Source organism: Onychostruthus taczanowskii, unplaced genomic scaffold, assembly GCF_017590055.1.
Source record: "Onychostruthus taczanowskii isolate IOZ18803 unplaced genomic scaffold, ASM1759005v1 scaffold14, whole genome shotgun sequence".
Taxonomy (NCBI): domain Eukaryota; kingdom Metazoa; phylum Chordata; class Aves; order Passeriformes; family Passeridae; genus Onychostruthus; species Onychostruthus taczanowskii.
Window position 1 is genome coordinate 7,530,943 of NW_024498573.1, and position 27,515 is coordinate 7,558,457.

At 38.7% G+C, this 27,515-nt stretch overlaps 1 protein-coding gene across 3 annotated transcripts; it reads left to right on the forward strand.

Annotated features, from left to right (window-relative positions):
- Window positions 1-499: 499 nt before the first annotated feature.
- On the forward strand, window positions 500-27,123 carry MAPK9 (mitogen-activated protein kinase 9). 3 transcript variants are annotated; one of them, XM_041397407.1, is made up of 12 exons: window positions 500-585; window positions 4,555-4,729; window positions 8,582-8,711; window positions 9,854-9,912; window positions 10,916-11,054; window positions 11,271-11,436; window positions 12,685-12,756; window positions 16,546-16,728; window positions 17,236-17,360; window positions 17,886-17,949; window positions 19,454-19,525; window positions 20,258-27,123. In XM_041397407.1, the coding sequence occupies exons 2-12, from the start codon at window positions 4,608-4,610 to the stop codon at window positions 20,272-20,274; spliced, it is 1,149 nt and encodes a 382-aa protein (XP_041253341.1). In that variant the 5' UTR covers window positions 500-585; window positions 4,555-4,607; the 3' UTR covers window positions 20,275-27,123. The 3 variants fall into 3 exon arrangements, with proteins under 3 accessions (XP_041253341.1, XP_041253340.1, XP_041253342.1); XM_041397406.1 differs by having other exon boundaries at window positions 20,263-27,123; XM_041397408.1 differs by lacking the exon at window positions 500-585 and adding an exon at window positions 5,152-5,386 and having other exon boundaries at window positions 4,619-4,729; window positions 20,263-27,123.
- Window positions 27,124-27,515: the final 392 nt, after the last annotated feature.

A 27,515-nucleotide genomic window follows, 5' to 3' on the forward strand; every position in this document is an offset into this window, starting at 1 on the left:
AGGGCTGTCGGGCTCCAGGGGCTGGGCCTGCAGTGCTGTGGTGTGCCATGGTGGCAGGTGGCCACTGTCTGATGTCACTGTGTGATGTCACCGAGTGATGTCATCGTGCCACTGTGGGGCCTCCTGTCCAGGGCGGGTGTTTGCCTCACCGAGGGCTTCTCCCGGCCAGCCGGGGCTGTGAGGAGCCGGCAGCAGGATTAGTGCCACAGCCCGTCATGACACGGTACTGCTGTGAGGTGACATCACGACTGTCGTGACAGGCTGACGTCAGGCAATGACACAACAACTCCCGTGACGTCATGCGATGACGTCATGAATACAGTGACATGTTGACGTCACACAACACCACCACGCCGGGGGCGGAGGCCGAACTGCCCCGTCACTGCGGCCCATCAGCGCCCTCCCTTATATAGCGGCCAGCAAGTCCCGCCCCCATGTCCGATTGGCTGAGCCCCTCCCGTGGGGGCTGCGATTGGCCGCGGCGGCCGTCAGTCAGGGGCGGCGCCGTGCGGAGCACCGGGAGGCCATTGTGGCTGGGGCAGCGGGAGGCGGCGGCCGGCGCTGGTCCCGCCGCGTCCGACCCAGGTGAGGGGGCGGCCGCGAGGGGCGTGCTGGGGCGGCGGGGCTGGAGCCGGGGCGGGACGGGCCCTGGGCCGGACGGAGTCCTCGGCTTGTCCCGCGGCGCGGGCAGAGCNGTACTACAAGGACACGCGGGGGAGCGGCAGGGCCGGCCCCTTCCTCCTCCGTCCGAGCCCCCCGCCCTGCCCGTGCCGCAGTGCCGGCCCCGCGGAGCCGCCTCTGCTCGTCCTGCTGCCCTGTCGCTCCGGGCCGGCCCCAGAGCCCCGTCCCGGGAGGGCAGCAGGACCGAGCGCTGCGGCCGCGGCCAGCCCGGGCTCGCTGGGGCCGAAGCGATTGCTTAGCAGAAGTTTTAGGAAAGCTCTGAGAAGACTCTTCTTGCACGCTTCTTACACGAACAGCGAAATTGCTCACAGCACACGCATGTTTAAACTTTTTCTCTCTTTACACCAGCTTGCCCTGACAGAGTTCTGAGATCCTTTCAGTGTTTGCGTCTGTATGTAATAGCTGAATCAGACTATAACAGGTAGTGGTGGAATCTTCGTTTGGTCAGTAGTAGTGTGGGCTGCTTAAAGAATAAGGTCTGCTTTCCAAGAGTTTCCAGTTGCAAGCTACCTTTAAACTGCTGTAATCCTTCGGCGTTTCTCAGCTAGTGCTTTGTTACACTTTCGTTCTAAAGGTTGTCTGTATAGGAGTGAGGTGTAAGTGTGACTTCGTAGTTGGACTCTTTCCTTTTGATATATACTGCTGTAAAGATTAAAAAAAAAAAAAACACCCTTGATACTATTGGGTGATAGTCCTTAAAAGGACACACCTGAATTAGAAATGCTTTTGCAGAGTTGAATAAGAAAACAGGGGGAGATTTTCTGCACGGGATTCCCATATGTTTTCATGAGTATGTGTGTGTGTGTATATATGTATATATATATATTTTCACTGCTAATCTTGTCAGCAGTAGAATTTTAGCTTAAAAAACAAGCCAAGCTTCATTTGTTCTTGTGTTTCGTTGTCAGTATGACATTTCTGTAACCAAAACAACCCTGGGAATGTGTTCCCAGTCTGTTTCATAAAGGATTCCCATATGTTTTCATGAGTACGTGTGTGTGTGTATATATATATATATATATATTTTCACTGCTAATCTTGTCAGCCCTAGAATTTTAGCTTAAAAAACAAGCCAAGCTTCATTTGTTCTTGTGTTTCGTTGTCAGTATGACATTTCTGTAACCAAAACAACCCTGGGAATGTGTTCCCAGTCTGTTTCATAAGCTTTTGACTTGAAGATATCCAGAGTACAAATCTGGTTAATAATAAGTTGCCATTTTAATAAATATATTTTAGGGAAGTGCCTGTTCAATGCAGGATATATTCTGTAGGGCAGTTGCTTTCAGCTTCTAAAGATTTCTCACTGGAATTCTATATAAGCCTACTACTGGCAAGTTTGGTGTGTTGGTAATTTTTTTAGTAGGAGAATAACAAGTAAGTACTAAGAAACTTATTTGACAGATATATGTCTCGCTTGCACAACAGGAAATCTATTTTTATTTGGGGGCTCTTGTCCCCAGAATGGATTGCCTGAAGTCCTGTGAACAGCTACAATCCCCTGGCACCTAATTGTACATCATGTGTATGTCTGAAGTAATATATGTCCTGATGCATTCAAGCAGCTTGAAGCCCTAGTGAAAGTCAAGACTCATGGAGAGCTGCTTTGCACAGAGAATTGCAAATGTGTTGACACACATAAAACTTGTGTGTTCTGATAACCCATTTCTCTCTTTGGGGCTTTTCTAAACAGCTTATGCTGATTCTCCAAGTGATTTTTGAAAGGTGGCTTTGTGCAGACAGTGATTCTTAAAGGGAGAAGTTTTTCAGGATCAGGATAACTTTATTTTCCCATATTTCTTTATCCCTTTTACAGAAAACTGTTTCCTTAACTCCTGAAGAGGTACAGCATTGCTCTTGTGTAGCTAACAAGTTGATATCCTGTAGCTTGATACCCAGTATATGCAAAATCTGTACTTTTTCTGGTTTTGTCTCTAAGTCCTTGCAGAGGGAGTATCTTGACCTTTCAGCTGTATCTTTCTTACAATATTGAAGATTCAGTGAAAATACCATATCTGCTCAGAAACTGTTCGTCAAAACACTTGGTACCTCAGAGTGCATAGCTTTGGAGTAATGAAAAGGGTTGGAAAGAAGAGTGGGATGTACTGGGAAAGTCTGGAGCTGCCCTTGGGGCACCCTGTGCTCTCATGTTAGTGCTAGCTGGCTGTGGAGCTGCATCTGACTGCCTCTAGGATTATTGTGTAGGAGATACTGTTTTCTTCCTTCTTCTCCCTGTGACAGAGCACAAAGTTGGTAGCCCACATTTTCCCTTTGCTGATCCTTTTTCCTCTGCTTTTTTTCTAAAGCTTCTATGAGGAAATGTCAAATAAACTGACTGTCTAAATTGCTGCTGGAGGTGACCCAATTGAATGTCTGCCTCTTAAAATGCTGCATAGATTTTCAGGAACTGGAAGGTAAAAGAGACTCTAGACATTTCTTGAGAATCTCTTAAGAGTATTACAGTTTGGTTTAAACTCAGTCTTTACTAGGATTTGGAGGTCTTCCATCTATTTTACTGCAGATTCCTTGAGTTTGTCAGCTGACTTAAAACATGGAAAAGATGCTGCTCCTTCCTACACGCACTGAGGAAGACAGAAATCCAAATTCTAATTCTTTTAGCAACCAAAAGTTATTTGTGTGGCTTTGTGCCCTTCTAGGGTGGGTGTCTGGGTTGCCCTTGAGGCTTTTCTGTTTTGCATTGGCTCACAGATACTGGTGGGGCCAGTGAAGAGAGAGACGAGCTGTTCTTTCAGTAACCAAAGCAGACAGCACAGAGCACAGCTGCTCCGGGGGAAGGGGCTGCTTGCATTTCCTGTTTTAAGGAACAAGTTTCAAGTGATTTTCTTGTGCAAATCACTCTGGGCTCTAATGGCACTATCTGTCATAGTGAATGCGAAATTATGAAGGAAAAAATTTGTTAGAGAGCTCTTCAGTAATTACTGAGGTAATTTACTTGTAGGGTTTGGAAGAGGGATGGACGCCCAGGAAAACTGTTGGTCTGTGTTCTTGTTACTGTAGCACTCCAGAGCTAAAGAGGTTGAGTCCATTACTGTGCTCTCTGATGTAGTTACTTAGCTCTTATTCATTCTTGACAGATGAATTTAGCTTACTCTCTATTGTGTCAGGAAAGTCTCTTCTAAACTGTAGCACAAAAGTCTTATTCTGTAGTACTACAAGGACACTGACTGATAGTGCAGGGTGTGTGGTGTGTGTAACATGGGAAGGAGAATGTGTGGTTATAGGTCTGGATCAGGGAAGGGTTGCCTGGCAGAGATGAGAAGGCAGAGCCCTCCTTGAAATTCCCTGCTGAACAAGGCTGGAGGGAATGTTGGAGAAATTGCAGCAGCCACAGGGATTTAGGGGGTAGTTTTGTTTTAAACTTGCTGTTTTAATTAAATCTTTTATTAAAACCCTGTTTCCTTCTGTCCATGAACTCCATGGATGTATGTTGTCACTTTTATCTTTGTTCTCAGTGTTTGAATAACATACTTCTTGAATTTTTTTTCCTGTAATACAGAGATCACTACAGTACTAGCACATAGCAGTAGTTCTAAGTTATGGAGTGGCCTTCAAGGAGAGTTGTATTTGGGTGGTTTTGTTTTTAGAGTTGTTTACTTAGGTACTTTTTGTTTGAGGGATTGGAGTAGGAGCACGCATTCCCTTAAAGCTGTAAAAGCTGTAATTGCTGTCTGTCTGCAAGTATACTTCATTAGCAGTGGTAATGCACAAAACTGAAAGAATGTTTGTTTATGAATGAATGTTTAATGGTATGCTGTTGAAAAATTCATATGTATTAAAATATGTATAATATTTCCCATCTTATCTGCCTGAAATTAGTGAGATATTGAACATTTGTTTTCTTTCTTTTTCTTTAAGATCTTGAAAACTTTGCCAGGTCCCTGAGAGAGAGAACTACATGACACTACACCATGACTGACAGTAAATGTGATAGTCAGTTTTACAGTGTTCAAGTTGCAGATTCAACATTCACTGTGCTGAAACGTTACCAGCAATTGAAGCCCATAGGATCAGGGGCACAGGGCATTGTTTGGTGAGTAATAAATACTTTATTTAAATATTAAAAGCTATAAATATAAAGCAAAGTTTGCATGTATTTCTGATAGAGGTACCAGAACATAAAACACTGATAATAAATTCTTTTGTTACAGGGTTATGGACTAAATAAATTCTAAACCAATTGCTTGCTATAGTTCATGTGCAGTCCTATTTTTTTGTTCTGTTTTTAGGGAAAATTAATATTTGGATAACTGCGTAAATTAGAATGGTCAACAAACCTCTTCCTTTCTCATTAATCACTTTATTTCTGTTTCTAGTTCTCCCATTGCCCTTGCAGTTGTGATATTGCAGTGTAAGGTATGACAATGGTGAGAGATTCTGGGTTTCACTCGTTTCTTCATCATGGCCCCCTTTCTTCCCCCTCTTTTATTCCCAATCACTCCTGTCCATTTCTAGGAGCCATCAATGCAGTGCCTTGCCATTAAGTGGCAGGATGAGGCAAATCAGTGTCATTGTCACTCCATGGATTAACCAGAAAGGGATGCTGTGTGAGGGGCTGGGCTGGCCGGCTCTCCCTTGGTGTGTCACCCCAGCTTTGTGTCCAGCCTCCACTGGCCCAGGACGTGGGAGTCTTAGGCTGATCCTGAACCTTAGTCTCTTGTATGGCACCACACCTCTGGGCCAGCTAAAGGTAAACACTTTCAAATGTTTTTTAGAATGCAGCAATCCATTCTGCGCAATTTAGTGTCAGCCCTTATTTTGTTGGGCAAAACTTACTTGGTAACAGCAGAAATGTTTATTGATGTGGGTTCTCATTCCATAATCAGGGGAGCAAACAGATGTACTCAGGAACTCTGTGATATTGACTTCATCACAACACATGGTGGGCTGTTTGTGCTCTGAATCCAGCCTGCAGTTTGTCTTCATCTATAAAATCTGCAGAATAAGTGTGATGACTCATGTGCTGTGAACAGCTCCTTAACAGCACCTGCCCATGTCTTCTTGGCCTTTTCATAACCATAATAAATTATATAAATAGGGAAAGAGTGCATTTCTGTGAGAGCAGGCCTTTATTTTAAAAATTTTTAGCTACCCCTCTTGCCCTGCTGATAGGTGACAAACAATCAAAGTGAGAACACCATATTTCATTCTTCTTCAGTGGGTTGAGTGATGAGGGAGTCCTAGATCTTGGTCATTAGTATTTGGGAAAGATTTATTATAGTACTGACATTTTCCAGGTGTCTGTGTTCTCAGAGTTGTGCTTGGTTGAGATGGTGTGCAGGAATTTGGGGTGCTTGGAAGTGTTTCTCCTTTCATTAGAATCAGAGCATTTTTAAGACAAATTACTTTGGATCTCTGCTTCAGAATGAAATGCAGATAGTGTTAAGGTCATTGTGTTGGGAGGAAGAGGAAATTATTTGATTTATTCACTCTTTTGAAACTACTTGATTTATGGAACAACAGAGTGAAACATTGCATGAATTTTCATCTTCCTGTGAAATACCTCAAATTAAACAAGGTGCAACATCTTAGTTTCTCCTAAAATCTTTATGCAAGGGAAATATACATTTTACTTCCTAGTTTTTGTAGAAAACTCAGTGTAAGATGAGCGCTATCCTGCTGTGTTTGGCTGAAAAAATTGTCAAGACATTAGGGTAACACACAGAGGTGATGGCTTTTTTATCATCCTGTGTTTAATATAAAAAATATGAAAAGTTTTTCTGGAGTTTTCTGTCTGGATTTAATTTATTCTATGAGGAATTTTTAATACCACCTGTGTCACTTTAGCTAGAAGTCTAAATTTGTGCTTTTTTTCTCATTATATTAATGGGAAACTCCATTGGTTTTGCTCCATGTAGTTTTAATTTTGATATTAAAATGTAGGAAAATAAGTAATTTTAAAAATACATACTTAGGAAAAATGGTAAATGAGAGCTCGAGGAAGTTGAAAAAGTAACTCAGTTTTTATGTAGAGGATATTTCTAGCTCACACTGAACACAGGCCAGGAGAGAAACTGCATATAGCTTTTGTATTTTATGTACAAAGTACACATATTTAACTTACTGCACTTCTTTGTTCCTAAGTATTAATGCATCTGAATCTGCTAATCTGTTTTGGATTGACTCAAAATAACTTTTGTCTTTACCTTCCTGACTTTTTTTTTTCCTTTCTTGTCCTTGATTTCCTAAATTTTCTAGTAAATCTCCAAAACAAGAGTTTTAGATGGAGTTCTTCATATGTGCTTAAACTGAGGCTTGTCATACATCTGATTGTCACATCACACAGGGACACTTCCCCTAAAATTATTCCTCTATCTGCTGCTGCCCTGTGATTTACAGCTAATTCATGCAGACCCTCTTGATTACTGATTTGATACTAATTCACAGGTACAGTCATCAGCCTAGGGAAGTCATTAAACATTAAATGCATTAACATATAAAAACTAATTTATATGTAACATCTTTTGGGTGAATACTGAAATATCAGTGCTTTGCTGTTTATGTTTAGGAGGAAAATAATTTCTCCAACTGTCTGGCCAGTTGCTTTTCTCCCACTCGGTGTTTCCTTTTGCACAGGCATAAAGGGTTTAAATCAGAGACTTACTGTAACACTTGGTAATGACTTGTGCACTTCACAGAAGTAAGCTGAAATAAATGCTAGCAGGTCTTTAATTAAGTGGCACATTGGTTCAAATTGGGAGGCATGTCCCAAGAAAACGCGTCTCCCTGCTTTGTGGTGGTGTTGCTTTTTTCCAGGAGGGAAAACAGTGACTTTATGCTGGGAAACTTGATACAATTTGAGTATTGTTGTACTCACAGGGAAGCTGTACTTTTTGTTAGAGTAGTGTAGTGTGATGGCCCTTTTAGGTCTGGTGTCACATATAACTTCATGAGATGGGAAGGGAGCTCACAAAGAGCTTAAATGTGCTTGGAAAAAATGTGAATGAGAATTCTTTCCTACCCTATGAAAGTAACATTAAATGGAAATAGGGTAACGTGGGAATCCTTATTTTAAACTGAAACTCTTTAAAGACTGGAACTCCTGAGTAGCATGTGCTGGAATTCACATATATTTTTGCCAAATAGTCTGTGTTACTAATGAAGACTATTCCCACTTTAATCTTGTTTTGTTTATATAGATACTTTACCTTTAGATTCTTTCAGCTATTAAAGCATGTGTAACTTTGACCTCAAACTGCAGAGGGAAGGAACAAACCCAAGTGAAAACCAGGGTAAATTTAATGGTCATGGTCACTTTTAAACAACATTTTTAAACTCTTCAGTCTGAGTTTTCCTTATTTCTCAATTCAATGCATTTTTTTCCACCCAGAAGCAGATGATGAATGTAATTTTCTGCTAGGCACTAATTTTTTTTTATCATTGCGAGCTATCCATGTACAGGAGAATATTGATCCCTGCAGAAGTGATCATGGAGACATGGTTGTGACTCTCCTTTAGCTGAGAGAAATGTCTTTTGCAAATACTAAATGATTGTCAGTCAGCAGAAGTGCCCAAAAAATATTCCAAATATACAGATTAAGCAGCTGCAATGCTTCTTGATTTTAAACAAGCCTAAAATATTTTTAGATCTTGCAATTTTGGGTGTGAGTCTTGAGTCAGCAGTTTCAAGTCTAAAGACAAAAAGGAGAGCAGGAAGACCTCTGATGAATGTCAGTGCTTCTGTTTGACTTACTTGTATTTATTAAAGGTTGTGTAGTTTTTAAAGGATGTTTCTTTTCTGAATTAAAATCAGATGTAGTACCAACAGGCTAGCAGATATACTTTGTCTTAAATCTCGGTTTCTTTCCTTCTTCATTGTGCCTCCCTTTTGCCCCCTCCTCTCCCTCAAACAGACTTCAACTTGTTTGTCTTTGAACACTTCTAGTGCTGCATTTGATACAGTGCTTGGAATCAATGTTGCTGTGAAGAAGCTGAGTCGTCCTTTTCAGAACCAAACCCACGCCAAAAGGGCCTACAGAGAGCTCGTTCTTTTAAAGTGCGTCAATCACAAAAATGTGAGTCGGGCTTTGTGTTGCTCTCCTTACTCTGCCTTATCTAAAAAGCTCAGGATTTGCTCTCTCACTTGTTAGTAACCATAGGAATGGAAATAGTGGTGGGCTGGAAAGATTTGCTGTGGGCAATGCAGTTCTCCACAATGTATGGCTCAGTTTTTGGGTGAGCTGCTGGGGGCCTGAAGTACCATGGGGAGATTTCTGCTGCCATCAGTGTCAGCATTAGAGACCTTGCTCTGTTGCATTTGCCCTTTGTAAGCCACGTGCAGCAAAGCCTGTTTGGCACTGGGGTGGTTTGTGGGTTTAACCATTGTAACTTCACTGTATTTAAATCTGAGCTTAGGCAGATTTTTATTAAATACAGTGTTTAACTACTGAGGTTTTTAAGGGTGCAGCACTGTCTACAAAATTAAAATGCTATGGACAATACTTGCGAATTTTGAACTTCTTTAAACTCTCTAAAGTGAGCCATGATGTCAACACTTCATTATTCAAATACAAGAATATCAGGTTTATGTGACTGCTGTGTGCTGGTACTAACATGAACTAGAAACATTGCTGGTCATTGAAGTTGTGCAGTCAAATCTCAAACTTCCTGCAGTCGATTAGCCTTTCAGGGCTGCTTTTTAAGTAAGCTTTTGCTGAGGCCCAGATGTAGCAGAATAAAAGCAAGGTGGTTATTAAAGATGGCAGTAGGGCAATTTTAGCAGTTCTGGAAATAGTACATCATAATCTAAGTTTAATGGGATGGTGTGGGGCACCTCTGTGCACGTGGTGTTGGACAGCCTTGGTTAAAATTCCTTGCACAGCATGTGATTTAAAATAAGAGATTATTTGTGGGGGGAAATGGGATATATTTCAGACACTGGGGAGGGAGCTAGAAGGTGTCATATAACTTTAAAAAAAAAAAAAAGTGGTTTTGTCCTGTCTTGGTTCCCTTGGCACACACGCTGCAGTTTGGAACTATTTCTGAATTGGCAGTTTTTCAGCATATGTGAATTAAGTGAAGGCAAGTAACTTTCAAATTGTGTATATAGTAACAGTGTGCACTTTATTTGCTTGGTAACTTCTGCAGTAGTGGAGTTTTATGTGAAACCATAAAGCAGAAGTTTCTTCTAATGTTTTATTTTTTTTTTATTTTATAGATTATTAGTTTATTAAATGTATTTACACCACAGAAGTCACTAGAAGAATTTCAGGATGTGTAAGTACTAGACTTTTTTTCATTTTCTCTGACAAATGCTGGCCAAAACCTTAGAGTTGGATTTCCAGTATCCTACAGACTTTGTGCTTTGAAAATCAAGAGTAGCTGAAAGCTGAAGTGAGCAGTGAAAAAGGGATATTTACCTTTTATTCATTAGTCTGCCATACTTTGCTGGCCCATGCATCTGTTTTGTGTGCATGGTCCTTCAGCTCCATGGATCACCTCAGGGTGGTAACATGAGAGCAATTTTTTGCTGTACCAGTCACATCAGCACAACAATATTTTGGCCTCAATTCAGAACTGAATATATTTCTTTTTTATTCAAGCATTATCAAAGTAACATGGTCTGGATAACATGGGAGCAATTTTTTGTGTACCAGTCACATCAGCACAACAATATTTTGGCCTCAATTCAGAACTGAATATATTTCTTTTTTATTCAAGCATTATCAATTGGTCTAGAAAGGATTCATGGCCATTTGACTGGTGGGATAGCCTAGGTTCCAGTGAATGTGCTGTTGTGGTTGATGAATAGGCTGCTTGGGTAAATGAGGGAGTGTTTGTGTCTGAAGAGGGTAAGTAGATGACAACTGAAAATTATTTTATGATTCTTAGTTTTCACTGTGGTTATCCTAATATTTTAGAGTAAAATACAGTGAAAGAGCATTTATGTTGCAATATCTACAATCTCTACATCAACTTTGCTCAGTCTTAGTTTTTCATGATGCATAAAGATAGAATTATTCTCTGTATTACTGTTCATAAAACTAGTGGAATTCTAATATTTTGTGATGGAATATTGAACACTGAATTGTTAATAGTAGGACTTCTTGAATAGATAATTTTACTTTGTAACTGTGATCGTGCATGGGTTTTTTTATCATTGGTTTTTTTGACACTTAGGTTAGCAAAGGTGATTTTTCTTAAATATCTCATATGCTAAACTTAAACCTGTGAAAAATAAGATTTGAGTTTTCTTAATACTTTCTTTTTTATGCTGTAGATATTTGGTTATGGAGCTGATGGATGCAAATTTGTGCCAGGTTATTCATATGGAATTGGATCATGAAAGAATGTCTTATCTTCTTTACCAAATGCTATGTGGGATCAAGCATCTCCACTCAGCTGGTATCATCCACAGAGTAGGTAGTAGTAGATCATTAACAATACTCTTTGTGAACACAGTTTTTATGAAACAGGGAGGAAGGGAGGGGGCTGTATAAATAAGCACATACACCAGGGCAGGAAAATGCAGTTGTTCGTACAGTTACTTTTTGGCTTAGCCTGATTGTGGAGGGGGGTGTGTGGGTATTATTCTGTATGTAAATCCTTCCTTAACTGAAGTAATTTCTTGTTAGGATTTGAAACCCAGCAACATAGTAGTAAAATCAGATTGCACGCTAAAAATCCTTGATTTTGGACTGGCAAGAACAGCGTGTACTAACTTCATGATGACTCCATATGTAGTAACACGGTATTACAGAGCACCAGAGGTTATCCTGGGAATGGGATACAAAGAGAATGGTAAGCTGCTGGAGTAATGCTTTAAATCTCCTGTCTCAAGTATGTTTCTCTTGGAACATAACTACTGTAAAAAGAGGAGGGAGGGAGAGCTGCTTTCCCCCTATCAAGTGTGCTGTTAAAGTAGTCTAATCATGGTATTGGAAATTAAAATTATTACAGTATAATTTTATTGTTCAAAATGTGATCCTTTTCTGTATGCTTTTCTTCATTTAACATTAACAGCTCCCTCTCCCCTGCTATAGTTATATCTTGTCATATATTCACCATTATCTTTTTGCCATGTTTTTAATTCTCAGAAAAACTGTTGAGACACTGATGGTGGCTAGTATTAAAAAAGTCCATACAAAAAAATCAATATATGAATAATAAACCCTTTAATCAATGTAATTTTATTCTGAAACATCTTTTTACAGTGTGTCCGCTTTTGCCTCTCTGATTATTAAAATACATTGCAGTTCCCTACCATAAACCATGTCTGATATTCTCTTAAGTCTGCTTGGTGCTCAAAGAGGCTGGGTGTTACATTATTAAAACCAACACAGCTGTAATATATTGAACATTCAGCCAATAAAATTGCTCCCAAGGAATTGTCCTTGCATTATCGGGGGTTTTACCTGCTGATTTTTACTAGCACTGGACTTGTATGCTGTTTATCACAAGGACTTGTGGATGGTTTTGAGTATCTGTAATTTTGGGTGTGTAAAACAAGGGACTTGTGGGACCTTGCTGTGCCCTTGGTAATGATAAAAACACTTTATTTAGTGCAGAAGGCAGCTTGTTGTACAGCAAGTGCTGATGTGGATCAGAACTTCAGCAAAGATTGTTCTGGTTGGGACAAAAATAAATTATCTGCAGGACTGTAGGGATACAGTGTGAGTTTTGAAATAAATAATTGTGGTATTAAAAAAAAAATCTCTTTAATCTTTTGTCCTTGTTGCACCTAACATATGATAGTGGATATCTGGTCTGTTGGGTGCATTATGGCAGAAATGGTCCTCCATAAAGTCCTGTTCCCAGGAAGAGATTGTATCCTTCTTCATGGTGGTTTCACAAGTGTAAACACTGATTATGTTTTACAAAATACAAAATTCAGGAACACTCACTTGGTGTTGATATGATTGAAAATTCATGTGAGCAGTTTGGTTTTCCACATTGTTGTGTCTTACTGTAGATGCAGATTGTTTTGTTTGTTTTCCTCACATTTGTTCATGATACTCCATAATTTGATCATTTCACTTTTATTTTCAGTTGATATCTGGTCAGTTGGGTGCATCATGGGAGAATTGGTGAAAGGTTGTGTGATATTCCAAGGCACTGATCGTATCCTTCCCTAGTCATCCTTGAGTCCCATTCCACTTCCAACAGAAACACAATTATTTAGATCTGTATAAAAGCATAAACAATATTTTTATTAATGTTTTACTAGATCCACTGTACTCTTTGAAATTAGTGTCATTAACCAAGTTGTTGAGCTTTCCATTTTCTTTTCTTAGTAGCCTATATTTCGTGTAATTTATAATGGTTGAATCCAACGTGTTACGAGCTCCAGCTTTTGTAGTTTAAAAGACAGATACCGCTAGGCTTGAAAAATAGAAAATAACTTATTTTTTACTCTTGTTCTTTGTAGATAAGTGTTTTAAGCAAAAACCTACAAAGTTACTTCTTAACTATGCATGGATTTTGCTGATTATTTGTTTGAACAGTAGACTAATTTTTTTTTCATTGCACATTTTTTTGAGTTTTAATCTTCCTTGTTTATTAGGGCTTGCTGGGCAAAGGTGACCTAATGGCCAGCACACTGCATGAGATATTTTTTTATTATTATTTAACATAAAAAAACTTTCTGGAGGTTCTTTTTTTTCTCATTTTATAAAAATTTGATTTTGGACTGACTTCTTCTATAAGACAGTTGTTCTTCCATTTCTCCTTCCAGGATTTAATAGAACCATAATCTCAGAATGATTTGGGTTGGAAGGGGCCTTAAAAACCATCTTGTTTCAACCCCCCTACACCTTCCACTATCCCAGGTTGCTTCAAATCCCATCCAACCTGGCCTTGGACCCTTCCTGGGATGGGGCAGCCCCAGCTTCTCTGGGCACCTTCTCTTCATAATTGTGCTCCAAGTTTTTGAAGCCAATATCATATTTTTGCTCATCAGCAAGGAGCAAGCACCACTGAAACATCAGGTGCCTGTTCACAAATACTTGTGAATCTTATAGAGGAGGATTTCCAATTTTAATGCTAAATTTCCTGACACTAATCTTCAACAGTTGATCATACATTATTTAGTAGTAAATTGATTAAATGTTAAATAAGTATCTTTTTTTTCTACCTTTCTTCCTTTCTATATTTGTTATTTTACCTTTTGAAGCCTTTAGACCAACCTAACACAATTCTTCATGGATGTTATGTGTCTTTCACCCGCATGTTGTTAGCATGGGCTATTTTGATTTATTCATGAATAAATGAAGGAAATTTTGTTCGTGCTTGTTGAATATCCAAGTTATCATTTGTGATTCTCTCAGGGCCACTGAAGCTCTACCAGTCTATGTTTCAAGGAGGCTCCTCCCCTGATGGGGAAGTGCATAGCTGTGCTTACAGGGATTTTTGCTTCTTGTAGGAGTTTCAGTTCTCTTTAAAGTGAGATACTGACAACTGTTTGTGTTGCTGAGGCTTTTCCTGGGTGATCACTGCATGGGTCAGGTCATCACCTTCAGCTGCAGGATTGTCTTGGCAGGGTGGTTTATGGGCAGTGCTGCTGTGCATGGCCATGAAGCATTCTTTTTGTTAATTGTGTTTGGGGTTTCTTTTGTTTGGTTGCTTTTTAAAATTTTAAGACGTCTTAGTATTTGGGCACTTAGAGAAGGGAGTCAAGTTCAGCATATTGCCCAACGCTTGCCCTTGACTATCTTCAGGAAAACCTTCTCTTAGATGCAGTAATTTATATTTTCCCAGATGGTGGATGGGTATTTCTGGGATACTTGCAGCAGTGCTCTGGGTGGAATGAGATGCTCTGTGTTGCCAGGGTGATGGATGCACAGGCCCTGCTCCTGACTGTGCTGGGAAAGCCTGAGTTACTGCCAGCTGCTGTTGGGAATGAGAAATGGAGAAAAACCAGGGAATGCAGGCACCTAAGGTGGCATAGTGGAAAAGCCTGGCAGCAGCCATGTGTTTTTGGTGTTCTTTCTGCCCATATGGAGAAGGAAACTGATGGCCTGACCAATGCAAAAAGCACGAGGGGCATTTGTGCTTTCTTGGGAAAAGTCATGCTTTGTTGTGATTGTAGGAAGGACTCTGTTTTCAACTTCTCTTCTTCCAGAGTCCCTAAAGGCAAATAGACTTGGCATGGATTAAATGCCTGGTCCCCTCTGACCCTGAAGTCTCCGGAGTGGGGAGAGTGGCTTTGTGTGAAGGCTGCCAGGTCAGTCACAGAGCTTACTCTGCCTGCTTTATACTGAAATCCAACTTGGGTTTCTGATAAGAGGCTTATTTTAAGTCCATCCTATATTGAAAATTTTTTCAACGTTCACCATCTGTAAAGCACTTTGAAACTGAGGTAATTTTTTTGCCTGTTTTTATCTCTAAAGTGGGATGGGTCATTAAGTTTTCTGCCCTTCCCTGCAGTCTTCCGAGGCCTCAATAAACTGGACTCTAATTTGATTATCTGACTAATGAGGCTGCTGTTACTCAAAGGGAAAGCATCTTCTTGAATCTAGATTGGTGGAGCTCTCACACATTCAGTTTCTCAGCTAGGAACAAAATTTCCTGATGTATGTTAATTTTCTCTTTGTCTGTACTTTGTTTTAGCATGTCAGTTAACAATATCAGCTCTGAATTTTGATTTTAATATAGCTTTTCCATTGGAATGCACTCAATAAGCAAATAAAATTTTCAATCTTTTTATCAGAAGCCTAAAATCTTAGCATGGAGCAGTGCCTATATTCATAATTGTTTTCTTGACACACTAACTGCAGTAGAAGCACCTCAGTGTTTTTTAAATACATCTTAATTCAAAGTACAGCATATTTGTTGTTTAGTTGCATACTCTGTCTATGAGAACGGATAGGTTGAAGTGCTAGATGGTGAATTTAGCAATGAATTTTTTTACAAGGTCAGTGGATAGGCTCTGCTGGAATTGCACATTCTTTTTATCAGGAAAAACTGGAAAGTGTAGATCTGAGTTGACTTAAATGTTAGGAATATTAATGCAGTGTCTCCTGAGTGTGATAAATGAGCTTTGTTTGCCCAGCTGGGCTGGTTCAGAGCAGGCTCTGCCACCTCTGTAACAAGTGTCACCATGGCTGGGGAAAATGCCTTCGCTTGAGAGGGGGAGAAGAGACAGTCCTGAGGCCCAATTTCAGTTTGTGACTTGTAAATAATATTCTTACAAAATAGTAAATTTTGAATTATAAGAACAGAGTTATCTGTGAGTATGATGGTTGATACACTTGAACAAAAAAACCTGCTATAGAACCTTTGGAATATGGATTTCCTGTTCAGAACTCCTCTGGAGCTTTTCTGAAGTTCAAAAAGAAAAAGAAATCAACCCCACCCAAACACCAACCAAAAAAAGCCCCCACCCCAACCATCCAACCACACCCCTGCAAAATGCTCCAACTCAAAGTTTCATTTCCTTAGGAGACAGGTACAAAGCTCCTTACTTTGGGTGGGATGTGTTTGTGCTTTAGGGGTTTTTGTGTATTTTTCTCTACCTTCAAGAATCTTCAGTGCTCTTGATGTTACATTGCACTTCAGAAGATTCCACAGCAGCCTTTCTTTTCTGACCTTAGAGTTGTTTTGCTATGGGTACAACTGCCAAATAAAGCTTCTTTTGGATTCTAGAAAAATATTATAATTAGAAAAAGATACTTAAGCATAATGCATTGTGCAGCACTTCCAGCCTGTCCTTCAGAACACACTGACACAAAAATAAGACTCAGATTCTGTAGCTTTTTGCATGGCAGCTCAGAATACTGCTGATGCTGCAGTCAAGTTCATCTTTGTGTCCTCCGTTCAAATTCCTGTTAACTTCTCAGATTTTTAAGTGGTATTTTTTTTAGAGTGCAGACTTCAAATTCTTCAGCTGATTTTCCTAAAGATATGGTGCAGATATTGATCAATGGAATAAAGTTATTGAACAATTAGGAACACCATCAGCAGACTTCATGAAGAAACTGCAGCCTACAGTGAGGAATTATGTAGAAAACAGGCCAAAATATCCTGGTATTAAGTTTGAAGAGCTCTTTCCAGACTGGATATTTCCATCAGAATCTGATCGGGACAAGTTAAAAAGTAAGGCGAGTTTTTTTCTCTCTGTTTTCTTACGAAGTTAATTTAAAATGTCTGCAGCACACTTAATTTAAAGCCTAATAAAAATATTTATTGAAGTAGGTGTCAACATTAAAAGCTGCATGCTTTCTGTTTTTCATTTATGACAAGTCCTCAGATCTTAGTAGTAGTTACTAAGTACTCTTTGTCTGTCCCAGGATTCTGTTTAATTATCTTAATTTTAATCCATTGAATAATGTCTGTAATTTAGTGTTCTCCAAAAGTAATACTTTTTAATACTGATCATCTTGTTCTAAGTGCATACCGCTCATGTGGGTTATATTTTATCTTTAGATAATTACTGAGAAAATAAAAAAAAAACCAAAACCAACAATCCACCTTACTATATTCTGTAGAACAGAAGTGAAATTTTGCAGTGCATGTCCTGTGTTTCCAATATTTGTTTCCTGTGTCAGACATTAAATTCTACAGCTCTTTTACATTTGTGTTCTTTTCACCTTTACTTTCTAGCCAGCCAAGCTAGAGATTTATTGTCAAAAATGCTTGTAGTAGATCCAGACAAGAGAATTTCTGTAGATGAAGCCTTACGTCATCCTTATATTACTGTCTGGTATGATCCAGCTGAAGCAGAAGCTGTAAGTTTGCAATTAAAATAAATTTTCTAAGATTCCAATTCAATAACTTTCAAAATACCTCTAATTTTAGTCAAGAGCATGCTTTGAATTCATTGGCTAGCAGGAGCCACACAGGAAGCCTTCAGATGAGCATTAGGGGCAGAATCACCTGAAGGACAGCTGCTGGTGGGGAGCTGATACAATTCTGCAAGTGGTTGTTAATATTTCATTTCACTTACAGAAAGAGTTGCCTGTTTGGTGGCAATCCTGGGCTTTTTGAAGCAGGGCCTTGCTCTAAGGCCCCGTAAACCCTTGCAATTAATTTAATTTTGGTTGATGCTTTTAAACAGCCTTTCAGTTTGAGGCAGGACTTAAAAACAGATTCTGGAGTTGTAAAATGAATGTGTCTTTGAAGTATAGGGAATAAACTGCCAACAATGAAGGTAAAAAATGCTAAAAAAGTTGTCATTTTTAGATTTTTTTTAGTTAAGATTGGGTGTGTTAACCTGATGTAGTAGGCACTGTAGACTTTTCTTTTCTTTGTAGCCTCCACCTCAAATCTATGATGCACAATTGGAAGAAAGAGAACATGCAATTGAAGAATGGAAAGGTAAGGAGTGAGCATGACAAATTACATTTATTGTAGTATCTTGTGTTATTAGTGAGTGGCTGCAGCGTGTGCTGGATTATGTAACAGACTATTCCAAATAATTCCCACTGTTCCAGATAAGCAGTACTGCCTATGGCAACAGGAAAAGAAATCAGGGATGGAAGCATGTTGTGTGTGGAGTGAATACATACCTAGGTGTGTGAATGCTCAAATATACATGGAACATTCTGAAGTCTGTTCAACAAAATGCTGCAGTTTTCTTTTTTTCCTTCCCTTTTTGTTCCTAGAGTGCTTGTAACCTATAGAGCTTTTTCCTTGATAGAGAGTTCTCTGAGAAAGAAACATGCCTCTTCTCAGTGTGCTTTGTTTAAGCCATATCTCTTGACAATATTTACTAGTTCATTTGTTTTAGAAATCTAAATAGCAGGAGAGTCCTTTGGTGTAGTTTTTTTTCTCTAATCTCATTGCTTATTTATTGGCCACATAGATTAAACTGTTGACTTAAACCAAAGAATAAACAGCACTGTAGTATTAAGATCAATTTCACCTTACATTTTGAGTCAAAACCATTAAATGGTGAGGCAGTTAAAATTTTAACATCTGCCATCACAAGACCAAGGGTAATAGACATCTTTTATGACCACTTTTAAAGCTGCTTGCTTTTGTAAAACAGCATTGTAAATTTCAGATATTGATTCTGGCTGATCTATACCTACGTTATCCTTAGGGCATGCCTGCACAGGTAGGTGGGCTTCAAATCATCTTTGATTACTGCAAGGTGGAAAAGTAAAATGGGACCACTAAATGTAATTGAATGCATTTCTAAACATTGTTGCTCAGAATTGAAGAGTTTTTAATCTATTTAGATATTGTTATCTAAGTTACTTTAAGACTGTGGGTACACACACAAGCTTCTGTGATTTAAGTTACAGCTCTGGGTTTTTCTGGGTATTGTTCAGGTGACTGTATCCTAAGTTGTCCTTGACTAGTAAATGAGGGTTTTCACACAATATTTTAACTGTTTAACCATCTTCAAAATATCCAGACTTTCCTCAATACACCTATGGAGATGGTTCTTGAAGAATAAAAATTTGTGTATAATTTTGTTATCAAAGTAAAATTTCCAGGGAGGTTTACATAAAATCAGATTTTGAATCCAAATCTGATTTTTAATTTTTTTTAAGTTAATATTAGTGCATATTAGGTATACATAAAATTTTGGGGTAAGATATTTGTTATTTTTAAGTTTACAGCTATGCTATTTATATATGTTGATTTTGGTACAGTCCTAATGTCGTTCTGTGATGCTTGAGAAAATTTGTGTAACTCTCTTATCATTGCTGTAGGCAAGGTGGCAAATAAATACCTCTACAGTTCTACTTCCAGACTAACCCTTAACCATTTCCTTGTACCTTGATACAAATGTGAATTATTTACAAATACTTTGTGATCTTACAGTGCTTTTCTGTCTCTTTTTTCTTTTGTCCCACTGTTCTCTTGTAAGAATTAATATACAAAGAAGTTATGGATTGGGAAGAAAGGAGCAAGAATGGTGTGGTAAAAGATCAGCCCTCAGGTTAGTCATTGTTTCAGTAGTTCTGTAACTGTCACACATAGCCCTGTGAATGAAGAAATCTGCTCAATAATGCAGGTAGGCAAAGCTTTTGTTGTTTGGACTCTTGAGACCAATCTGCCTTTGGAGACCCACGTGCTCTGCTTTTTAATTGTTCTGAACTTGTAGAAAAACTTCACTGGTCTTGCATGTCCCACACCCTGAGCTGCCTTGTCCCTAGAGGGCTCAGTCATCAAATGACAGTATCAGCAGCAGGTAGCTCACCTGGAGCTCAGGTAACTGCTGAGTGCTGCGCTCAGGCTCAGCACGAGCCCCTTTCCTCAGGGCTGAACAGCTTTAGGGCTCCCTCAGGATACTTAACAGGGCTAAGTGTTTGTGCCCGTGGTTGAATCCTTGTGTTTGCTGCTGTTCTCACAGCTCAGTAATCAGAATATTGTACTGTTTTTTATTAACTATATCTGTTAGATTTCTTGACACTCAAGTCACTATTCACACTATGATTGTTAGTCTTTTCTTCATTTCCTCCACAGAGAGGGAGAAAAATAAAAATCTCTTAAAAGGTCACCTTGGCTTTTGAGTGCTAGGGCCCTTACTGCTTGCTTTTCTCCTTTTTTATTAATTCCTTGATTTTCTAAGGATTTCTGTGGGGAAAGTGCTGCTCACAGCCCAGAAGCATGGTTATTTGTGACTGTAATATTGTCTTGCCTCAGATTTTATTATGTTTGGTTTTCTTAGCACAGATGCAGCAGTGAATAGCAACACCAGTCCTTCCCAGTCATCATCTATCAATGACATTTCATCCATGTCAACAGAGCAAACATTGGCCTCAGACACAGACAGCAGCCTGGATGCCTTGACAGGACCCCTCGAAGGATGCCGATGATCAGCCGTGATTGCAGACTTGACTTTGGAAAAGAACTCTTAGTTTCTATTGGGCCTGAATTGCTTGTAAGTTAATGGAACCAAGTAGAAAAACTCCATGTTCTGCATGTTCTGCTAAAGTAATGCCTGTTGTTTTTTTTACTCAGTTGTTATGAAATTGCCTGCTTAATGTTGTAGAATGGAAGCAAATCAATGTCTAAAGAACAAAAAAAAAATTAAATTTAGACACTATTACAGGCTTTTCTTTGTTTCAGCCTATTTCAGGTGAGCAGTTATAATAGACTTTTAACCAATAACTCCTCTTAAGTGGCTTCATCAATCTCCAGTCCGAGCTGGCAGGCTTCTGTGACACAGTGGTTGTTTACATTTAGTACAGTATTGCTCATCAGTGGGTTTTTTGAATGTACAGTCCCTATGGAGTTTGTTTTACTGTGTGACTGTGGCAGTTTGCTTTATTTAACGACCTGAGTGTTGTGTGTAAGTGTGAGCTCACATGTGGAATGCTCTCAGTACTGTGTTTAAAGGGCAGTTTTTCTTCCACAAAGCACTTTTTTTTCCTTTTAATCAAACCCTATCTTCACTTTTCAGTAATTCTCTCTTCTTGTAGAAGAGATAAACGTGAAGTTTAAAGCATAAAGCCATTATTTTGTATTTCACCTGAGTGTCTTTTTCAGCCTTTTAAATGTGGATGGAAGATACAGTGGCTTAAATTGATCGTGAGGAAGGACGAGTGACTTTTCTGTGAAGCAGTGCCTGTTTAGAAGAGGAGAGTGTGCTGAAATGTTCTGTATTTTCTAGCTCGTGATACTCATCCTTTAACAAAGATAAACAGAGAAAGAAGTTTTATCTGTGATGCTCTTAATTAACTGCAAGCTCTGATAAAAGGAGAGATGACTTGGAGATACTTGCAGCCCTCAAAAAGCTGCATAAATATTTTCCATTTTTTTAATGGGTCCATTCTGTCTAGTGAGTAATTAAATAAAAGTACAGTAGTTCTGAGTCACTTGTAAATTAAGCATTTAGGTAACAGAGCTTAGCCCTATTCTCACCCTAGGAAAGTCTATTTGTATTGAGAAGAAAGACATGTTTAATACAGATTTTCTAAATGCAGTGTCAGACAAGAGGAGGAGGTTATTTGCTGTTTCCATACAGATTTATCAATACAGTTTTCAGAATCAGATAATACAAAATTGCCTGTTACATTGCACAGTCTGTTGAATTAGAAAATGCATTTGTGGTAGGGTAGGGCTTAAATTGCTTTGTAACACACGCTTGTGACTTTGTGCACGTCCACTTTGGAGTGCACAGGTGTGAAATTTGCTAAAATATCTCATGTGTGCATGTGTGTGACTGAGCTATAGAACTGTAAGAGTAGTAGACATGTACTAGATGAGGGAAAACACCACTTTCTTAAAGGTGGTCTATATTTAGCTGTTGATCAGATACTCTTGCCTTGAATATATAAATAGAACCTGTAAAATACACTGGCCCAGAGAGCCACTGCATTACTGACATACTTCTCATGTAAAACACAATTGTCCATTGTTCCAGACCTTATGACTCGAAAAGCAGCACTTTGTACTTATGCAAACCTTGCTTTTATATTAAAATTTTACCCCTTTTTAATAGCTTAATTTGCTGTAGTAGAAATACCAAGATTTTTTAGTGTCCCAGAAGACACTAAAAAAAAATGACAAGGTAGTTAACATTAACTTAAGAATTGTATTCTGGCATATCTGATTTTTTAAAATTCTCTCAAATGAATTGCGAGATATTTGGGGCTTGTGTTTTTTCTTATTGTTTGGTTTTCAACCTATGGATAACTTACTTTTATCTTTGGATACTGATGGTATATGTGAAATATTTTTAGTGCATTCTTGTCACTGGAAAACCATTTAAAAATACCTATTTACCATATAGCAGAACAGTACACTTTGCTGTTCTTTTACTTTTTTTAGTCCATGTTATTTGTGTATGTTAAAATAGCTGAAGACACCTATTAACAATGAACAATTAGTGATTCATCTGCTGAATTTCATTTTTCAAGACCTAAATTTTTCAGCTGAAGTTGCACTGTGCTATGCTCATTTTAACAGTTTCTACTTTAGAAGAGTTAAAGATTTATTGCTTTTTCCCCAAGTGATTTGAATACTTGCAGAGTTGAATTTTTCCTGTTGAATTTGGGCTGCTCAGCACAACAGTGGGTTGGACCAGACAACTTCCAGGTCTATTCCAACCTGAATTATTCTGTGATTCGAATTGTCTTTCAATGTTTTTAACAACAGTGTCCTGTCTTCATGACTTGAACTGGTATCTGTCCTCCTCCTAGTACATACTGTTAGCTTGAACATAAACTCTTGGAACAAGAAAAGAAACCCCAGCCTTGAGATTAAATGAGTTTATTTGTAAATCTTGTAGGAAAAGCTGTCTCATACCTAAATTTTTTTTTATGTCTTCTTGCTATGGCATACATTGAAGCTTAATTACAGAATGCCTTCAGAGCATGCATGAAATGTCTGTGAATATTGTGGATTTTGACTCCAGCTTAATTCAAAACCATGGATCTCCAGAGGACCCAGGTGCAGACAGTACCCACCAAACCCAGGCAGGTGCATGCTGCAGTTCCCAGGGTGCTCCTGTGGGCCCTCGATGCACTGCATGCAGCTTCTCCCCATGTCACTGCTCCTGACTGCAGGGGAAATGCAGTGCCAGGTTTGTGACATGGTTGTCAATGCCACGAGAACCTCCTTGCAGGTGGAAAATAAAATCCAATGTAACTTGACAGGGGTTTAAAAATTAGGAGAGTTTGGTGTGCAATATAATCACTTTTATTCCTAATACTAAAATTATGTATGTAAAGTGATGCAATTGACCGTGTTTTTGCACTTTGGCATTTATAAATATTTATATGTATTTAAAAATTAAGAATATGTGTGTGTATACATATATATATTAAGAAAACAGCTCAGTTTTGTAAACATGAACATTACTTTCCTTTGAGAGACTTTGTATAGTGTTAACACTAGTGCAGCATACATAGACAATTTATGAGCTATGACTAAAATAAATGGTGGTCAACATAGGTACAATCTGTAATCTTAACTGCTCACCTGAAAAAGAAAGGGATCTTTGGCTGTCAATAGAGACTTTACCAGAAACTTGTTAAACATCTGAACACTGAGTAGCTGAATGGCATTGCAGAAATGGAGTATGTTTTAAACAGTTCATTTCATCTGTGCTCACATCATTTTTCCTCAAAAAAGCCTTTAGAAAGAGAAGCTTGGCATTTTGCAATCTGGGTAAGCAGCCTGTAAGCATACTTTGAGGAAATACTGTGATATGACAAGTCTAGGTCTTTATGGAAAAAGACAAGAAACTAATGTCAAAATTAAGGCTTTGTCTGCATGGCTCATACAAAATAAACTAGTCTTAGGACTGGAAACTGCAGTTTGCAAACAGCCTTTGAAGTTGTGTAATGTTGCCAGCAAGGGCTTGCATTTTCTTGTCAAAATAACGAAAAACTCAACCTTGACTAGAAATTAACTAGTTGGTTGGAGAGTTTCAAAAGCTGTTAGGAACCAGAGGGCTCTTGAAAGAGGTTTTATCTTTTTTTACATGCTAACAGAGCATATGTGTTTATTCCAAATTAATGAAAAGAAAAAAAATTATTCCATATGTTTAATTTTTCTTTCTTAAAGGAAGGACCTTAAATGCTAAATCACTTTCCTTAAAGTTATAATTTTATGAATGAAGTAGGATTTAGCTATTCCAAACACAGCTGATGTATGGAGTCTCCAAGGATGGGGTGGGTGAGCCTTGTGTTGTCACAGGGGCCACCCTCCAGCTGGGAGTGAGCTGGGAGGCGACAGCTCCAGGTGCAGACTGACCTTTGTGGTCCTTGGGGAGCGTGGGTTCAGCCTTGCAGCAGCACTGAGTGTCTGGGTAAGTGCTGAACTGCATTTGTCTGCATGTTCTACACGTGTCATATGGATTCTAGCAGGGCTTGATGCTAAACCTAGTGAGACCAGATTCTGGGAAGCAGATTCTTTCCTGGGATGTGTGTTGTGTCATTCCTGCTCAAAACTGGTTTTGATCCAGGGACACCTGCATCCAGATGGAGAATTTGGATTTGAGTTCTATAATGAATCTAGTGATTTCTTTGCTTTTCCAGAGTGTCTTGGATTATTTTTTTTAATGTGTTGAAATATGACAAAAAAAATGTATTCTCGTTCATTATTTTATGTATTTTAGATTGTCTTTTACATGAGTGATGTTCTAAAAGCTTCTTACACAAGTTGTCAAATCAGTTTTGGTTTTTGCCCACTCTGCATGCTAAAATAATGTCTGGGGCTAAAATAATGTTTTAAGTAAACCATCTTTTCTCATGTCAGCTTTGGAGGAAATTGGAGAGAGAACCTTTTTTTTTTTGTTTGTGTTTTATAAAATGATTATTTTTGCAGCTAAAATTTCAGTTGTTGTATTTCAATCCCACAGTGTTGCTTTGTGGATATAAATTTCCTGGGTCCTCTATTTCAAATGTGTATAACAAGTCCGGTGTAAAATTAAACTAATAAAATGCACTCTTCTGCAATTTGTTATTGAAAACATGGCAAATCATTCTGGTCCAAGAATTCAAGACAAAATAGAGAAAATGCATTTAACTATTTAAGTTTATACAGTGATACTGCTGCTTATTTTTTTAAAAGGTGCTTGCAGTTTTGCACAAAAGAAATCAACTTTATTAATTGCTGGGTTTGAAGCACTTTAGGATTCTTTTAAATATAACCATATATGGTGTGAAAAGGAATGACATAACATGCTTAATGTGTTCAAATTTTGGTTGTAGCCTTTGCTGTTCTGACAGATGTGATCAGCGTGTTTCTTTAAAACTGTTTTCAGAGATTAGAAATCAGAAACCTTTAGGGGGCTGAAATTTAACACATGGGGTAAGAGATCATTTGAGAAATACCTTCTGAGTGGGTGACTTGATTGGCAGTGTGACTGCCTGGCCATCTATGACATGAACACAGTGCAATGTCTGTTCCTGTAGCAAGGGCAGCTCGCTGTGAGCACTGGGATTCTTTTTTCAAACAAAAAACCTTTTCTTAACTCTTGGCTATGCATCATGAAGTTGTATGTGCTGTGGTGAGGCCAGGACGGCTTTGTGGGACTCCCCTGCAGCAGATGTCAGTGTCCCTGCCCTGCAGGGCTCCAGACACCAAAGCCCTGGTGTGTGGGGTGTGCTGGGCAAGTGCTGTGTTCTCTCCCTGCTGGGCAGGAGCTCAGCACTCCACAGGCTCCTGAGGATAACAGAAGCAGGGGAGGAAGGAGTCAGTGCAGAGAGCATTTGGTGCTGGCTGCCTGAAGCAGAGATTGTGTTTGTTGCTGATCACAGAGCTCCTTACACCCCTGAGCATGTGCTGTTGTCTTGTCTTTTAATGGGGAAAACCTTTTTTTGAAAACCCAAGTGTGTCACATTTTCTATGAATTCAGATGCTTAAATTGGTGCTAATTTTTTAAAAGAAAATGTAACAGATGGTTAGCACTGTATTTGTCTGTTTTTGATACCTATATTTTCTTAACTGGTAGCAAGCCAAACTTTATAAAATGACTAATGTGCATTTTCAGCTTCATCAGATTCCCAGATTTTGCTAAAGTAAAATGTTTAAACTTCCATGATAGCTACTGCTTCTTTGGAGCCATTGCTTTCAGGTGTTTTATACACTAATCAAGTGAACACCATGAGAACAGACAGCAATACCTAACTATCCCTTTCTTTAAATCACAACGTGGTTCCCCAGGTGGTTTTAGCAGTTTTAAGATGCCTAATGAAGAGCAAATTAGAGATACCTGTGTGCAGTTAACTCAGTACATTGAAGCCTTACCTGATTGTTAAGATAATTTATAAAGATTATACAAATCTTCATCTATTTTAAAGAGGGAATAACAAGCAGAAATAATTAACTGTTTTCATACAAATTAAATGTAAATTCCAGAAAATATATTATTTAATGTATTACAGAACATGGGGTATTAAAGAGTGTAATAGGCTCATTAAGTGATTAGTTCTGAAATCCAGTTTTATCCAATGACTCAAACCCCCTCCAAAATGTAGTTCTTTGAGAATTTCTTTTGAATGCCTTCAAGTTTAACTCCCCTCAGAATCAGTTGTTGGTTTGGTGTCCTCTTTCCCACCTTCTGTTTACCAAATGTCACCAAAAGTAGCATCAAGCCCTATCATTGTTACAGTGTTCTGGTTTTATGGCCTTAACATTAGTTCTAGCCTGGTATATAATTTCAGAAGAAAGATGTGCTTTGAAGTCTAACTATAGATACATGTGGCCTCTTCTGCCTATGGAATTAGGCTTTGATTGTCATATCTCATTCTCAGTGCTTGTGCAATAGGAACATATTCCTCTCAATGCAGTGGCTATTTTGTCTGATGCTGGACTTTGGTTTCAGGATGACTAGAAAGTTTTTTTGGGTTTGTTTGTTTTGGTTTTTTTTATGGACAGCAGTCATGCTTCATTGGTTTTTTGGACTGATACTCTTTAGGAAACTAGAATTTCATAAGGAAAACTGTCAACAACTAGTTCTGTAGTTCTAGTTAAAGCCTTGTTCTGAAGCTTTTTGGTTGTTTGTTTTTTTTCTTTCCAAAACCGTTATTGTTAAACAGTACTAAAGCCACTGTAAAATTACAAATAAATATGTATACATAAGATTTGAGCTGTCTGTCTTATTTACTACACTTTTTCTTACTTGGTTCTTCCTATGTTGAAGTAGAATGTTTTATGTATCCAATGATGTATGTTTGATGTATGAAGTTTCAGTTACCACTTTAGCTTCCAGTTAATGGAAGCGTAGGTGTTGGCATGAAAAATGAATGAAAAAACTTAAAGAAATTGATTGGAGCATCTCTTTCCTGAACAACTGGATCGTTTGGACATGTTAACAGCACTTGGTTTTACTACCAACTGTTTTGAGACTACTTTGGGGGGGTTTGTTGTTTAAATGGCAGATGCTTGAAAAAAATAGTTCCACTATGCTTCTTTTCAGGATGATGTGAGTATTTTTGCAAAGACAGTGATGAGGTTTCCACCTTGCAGAGCTG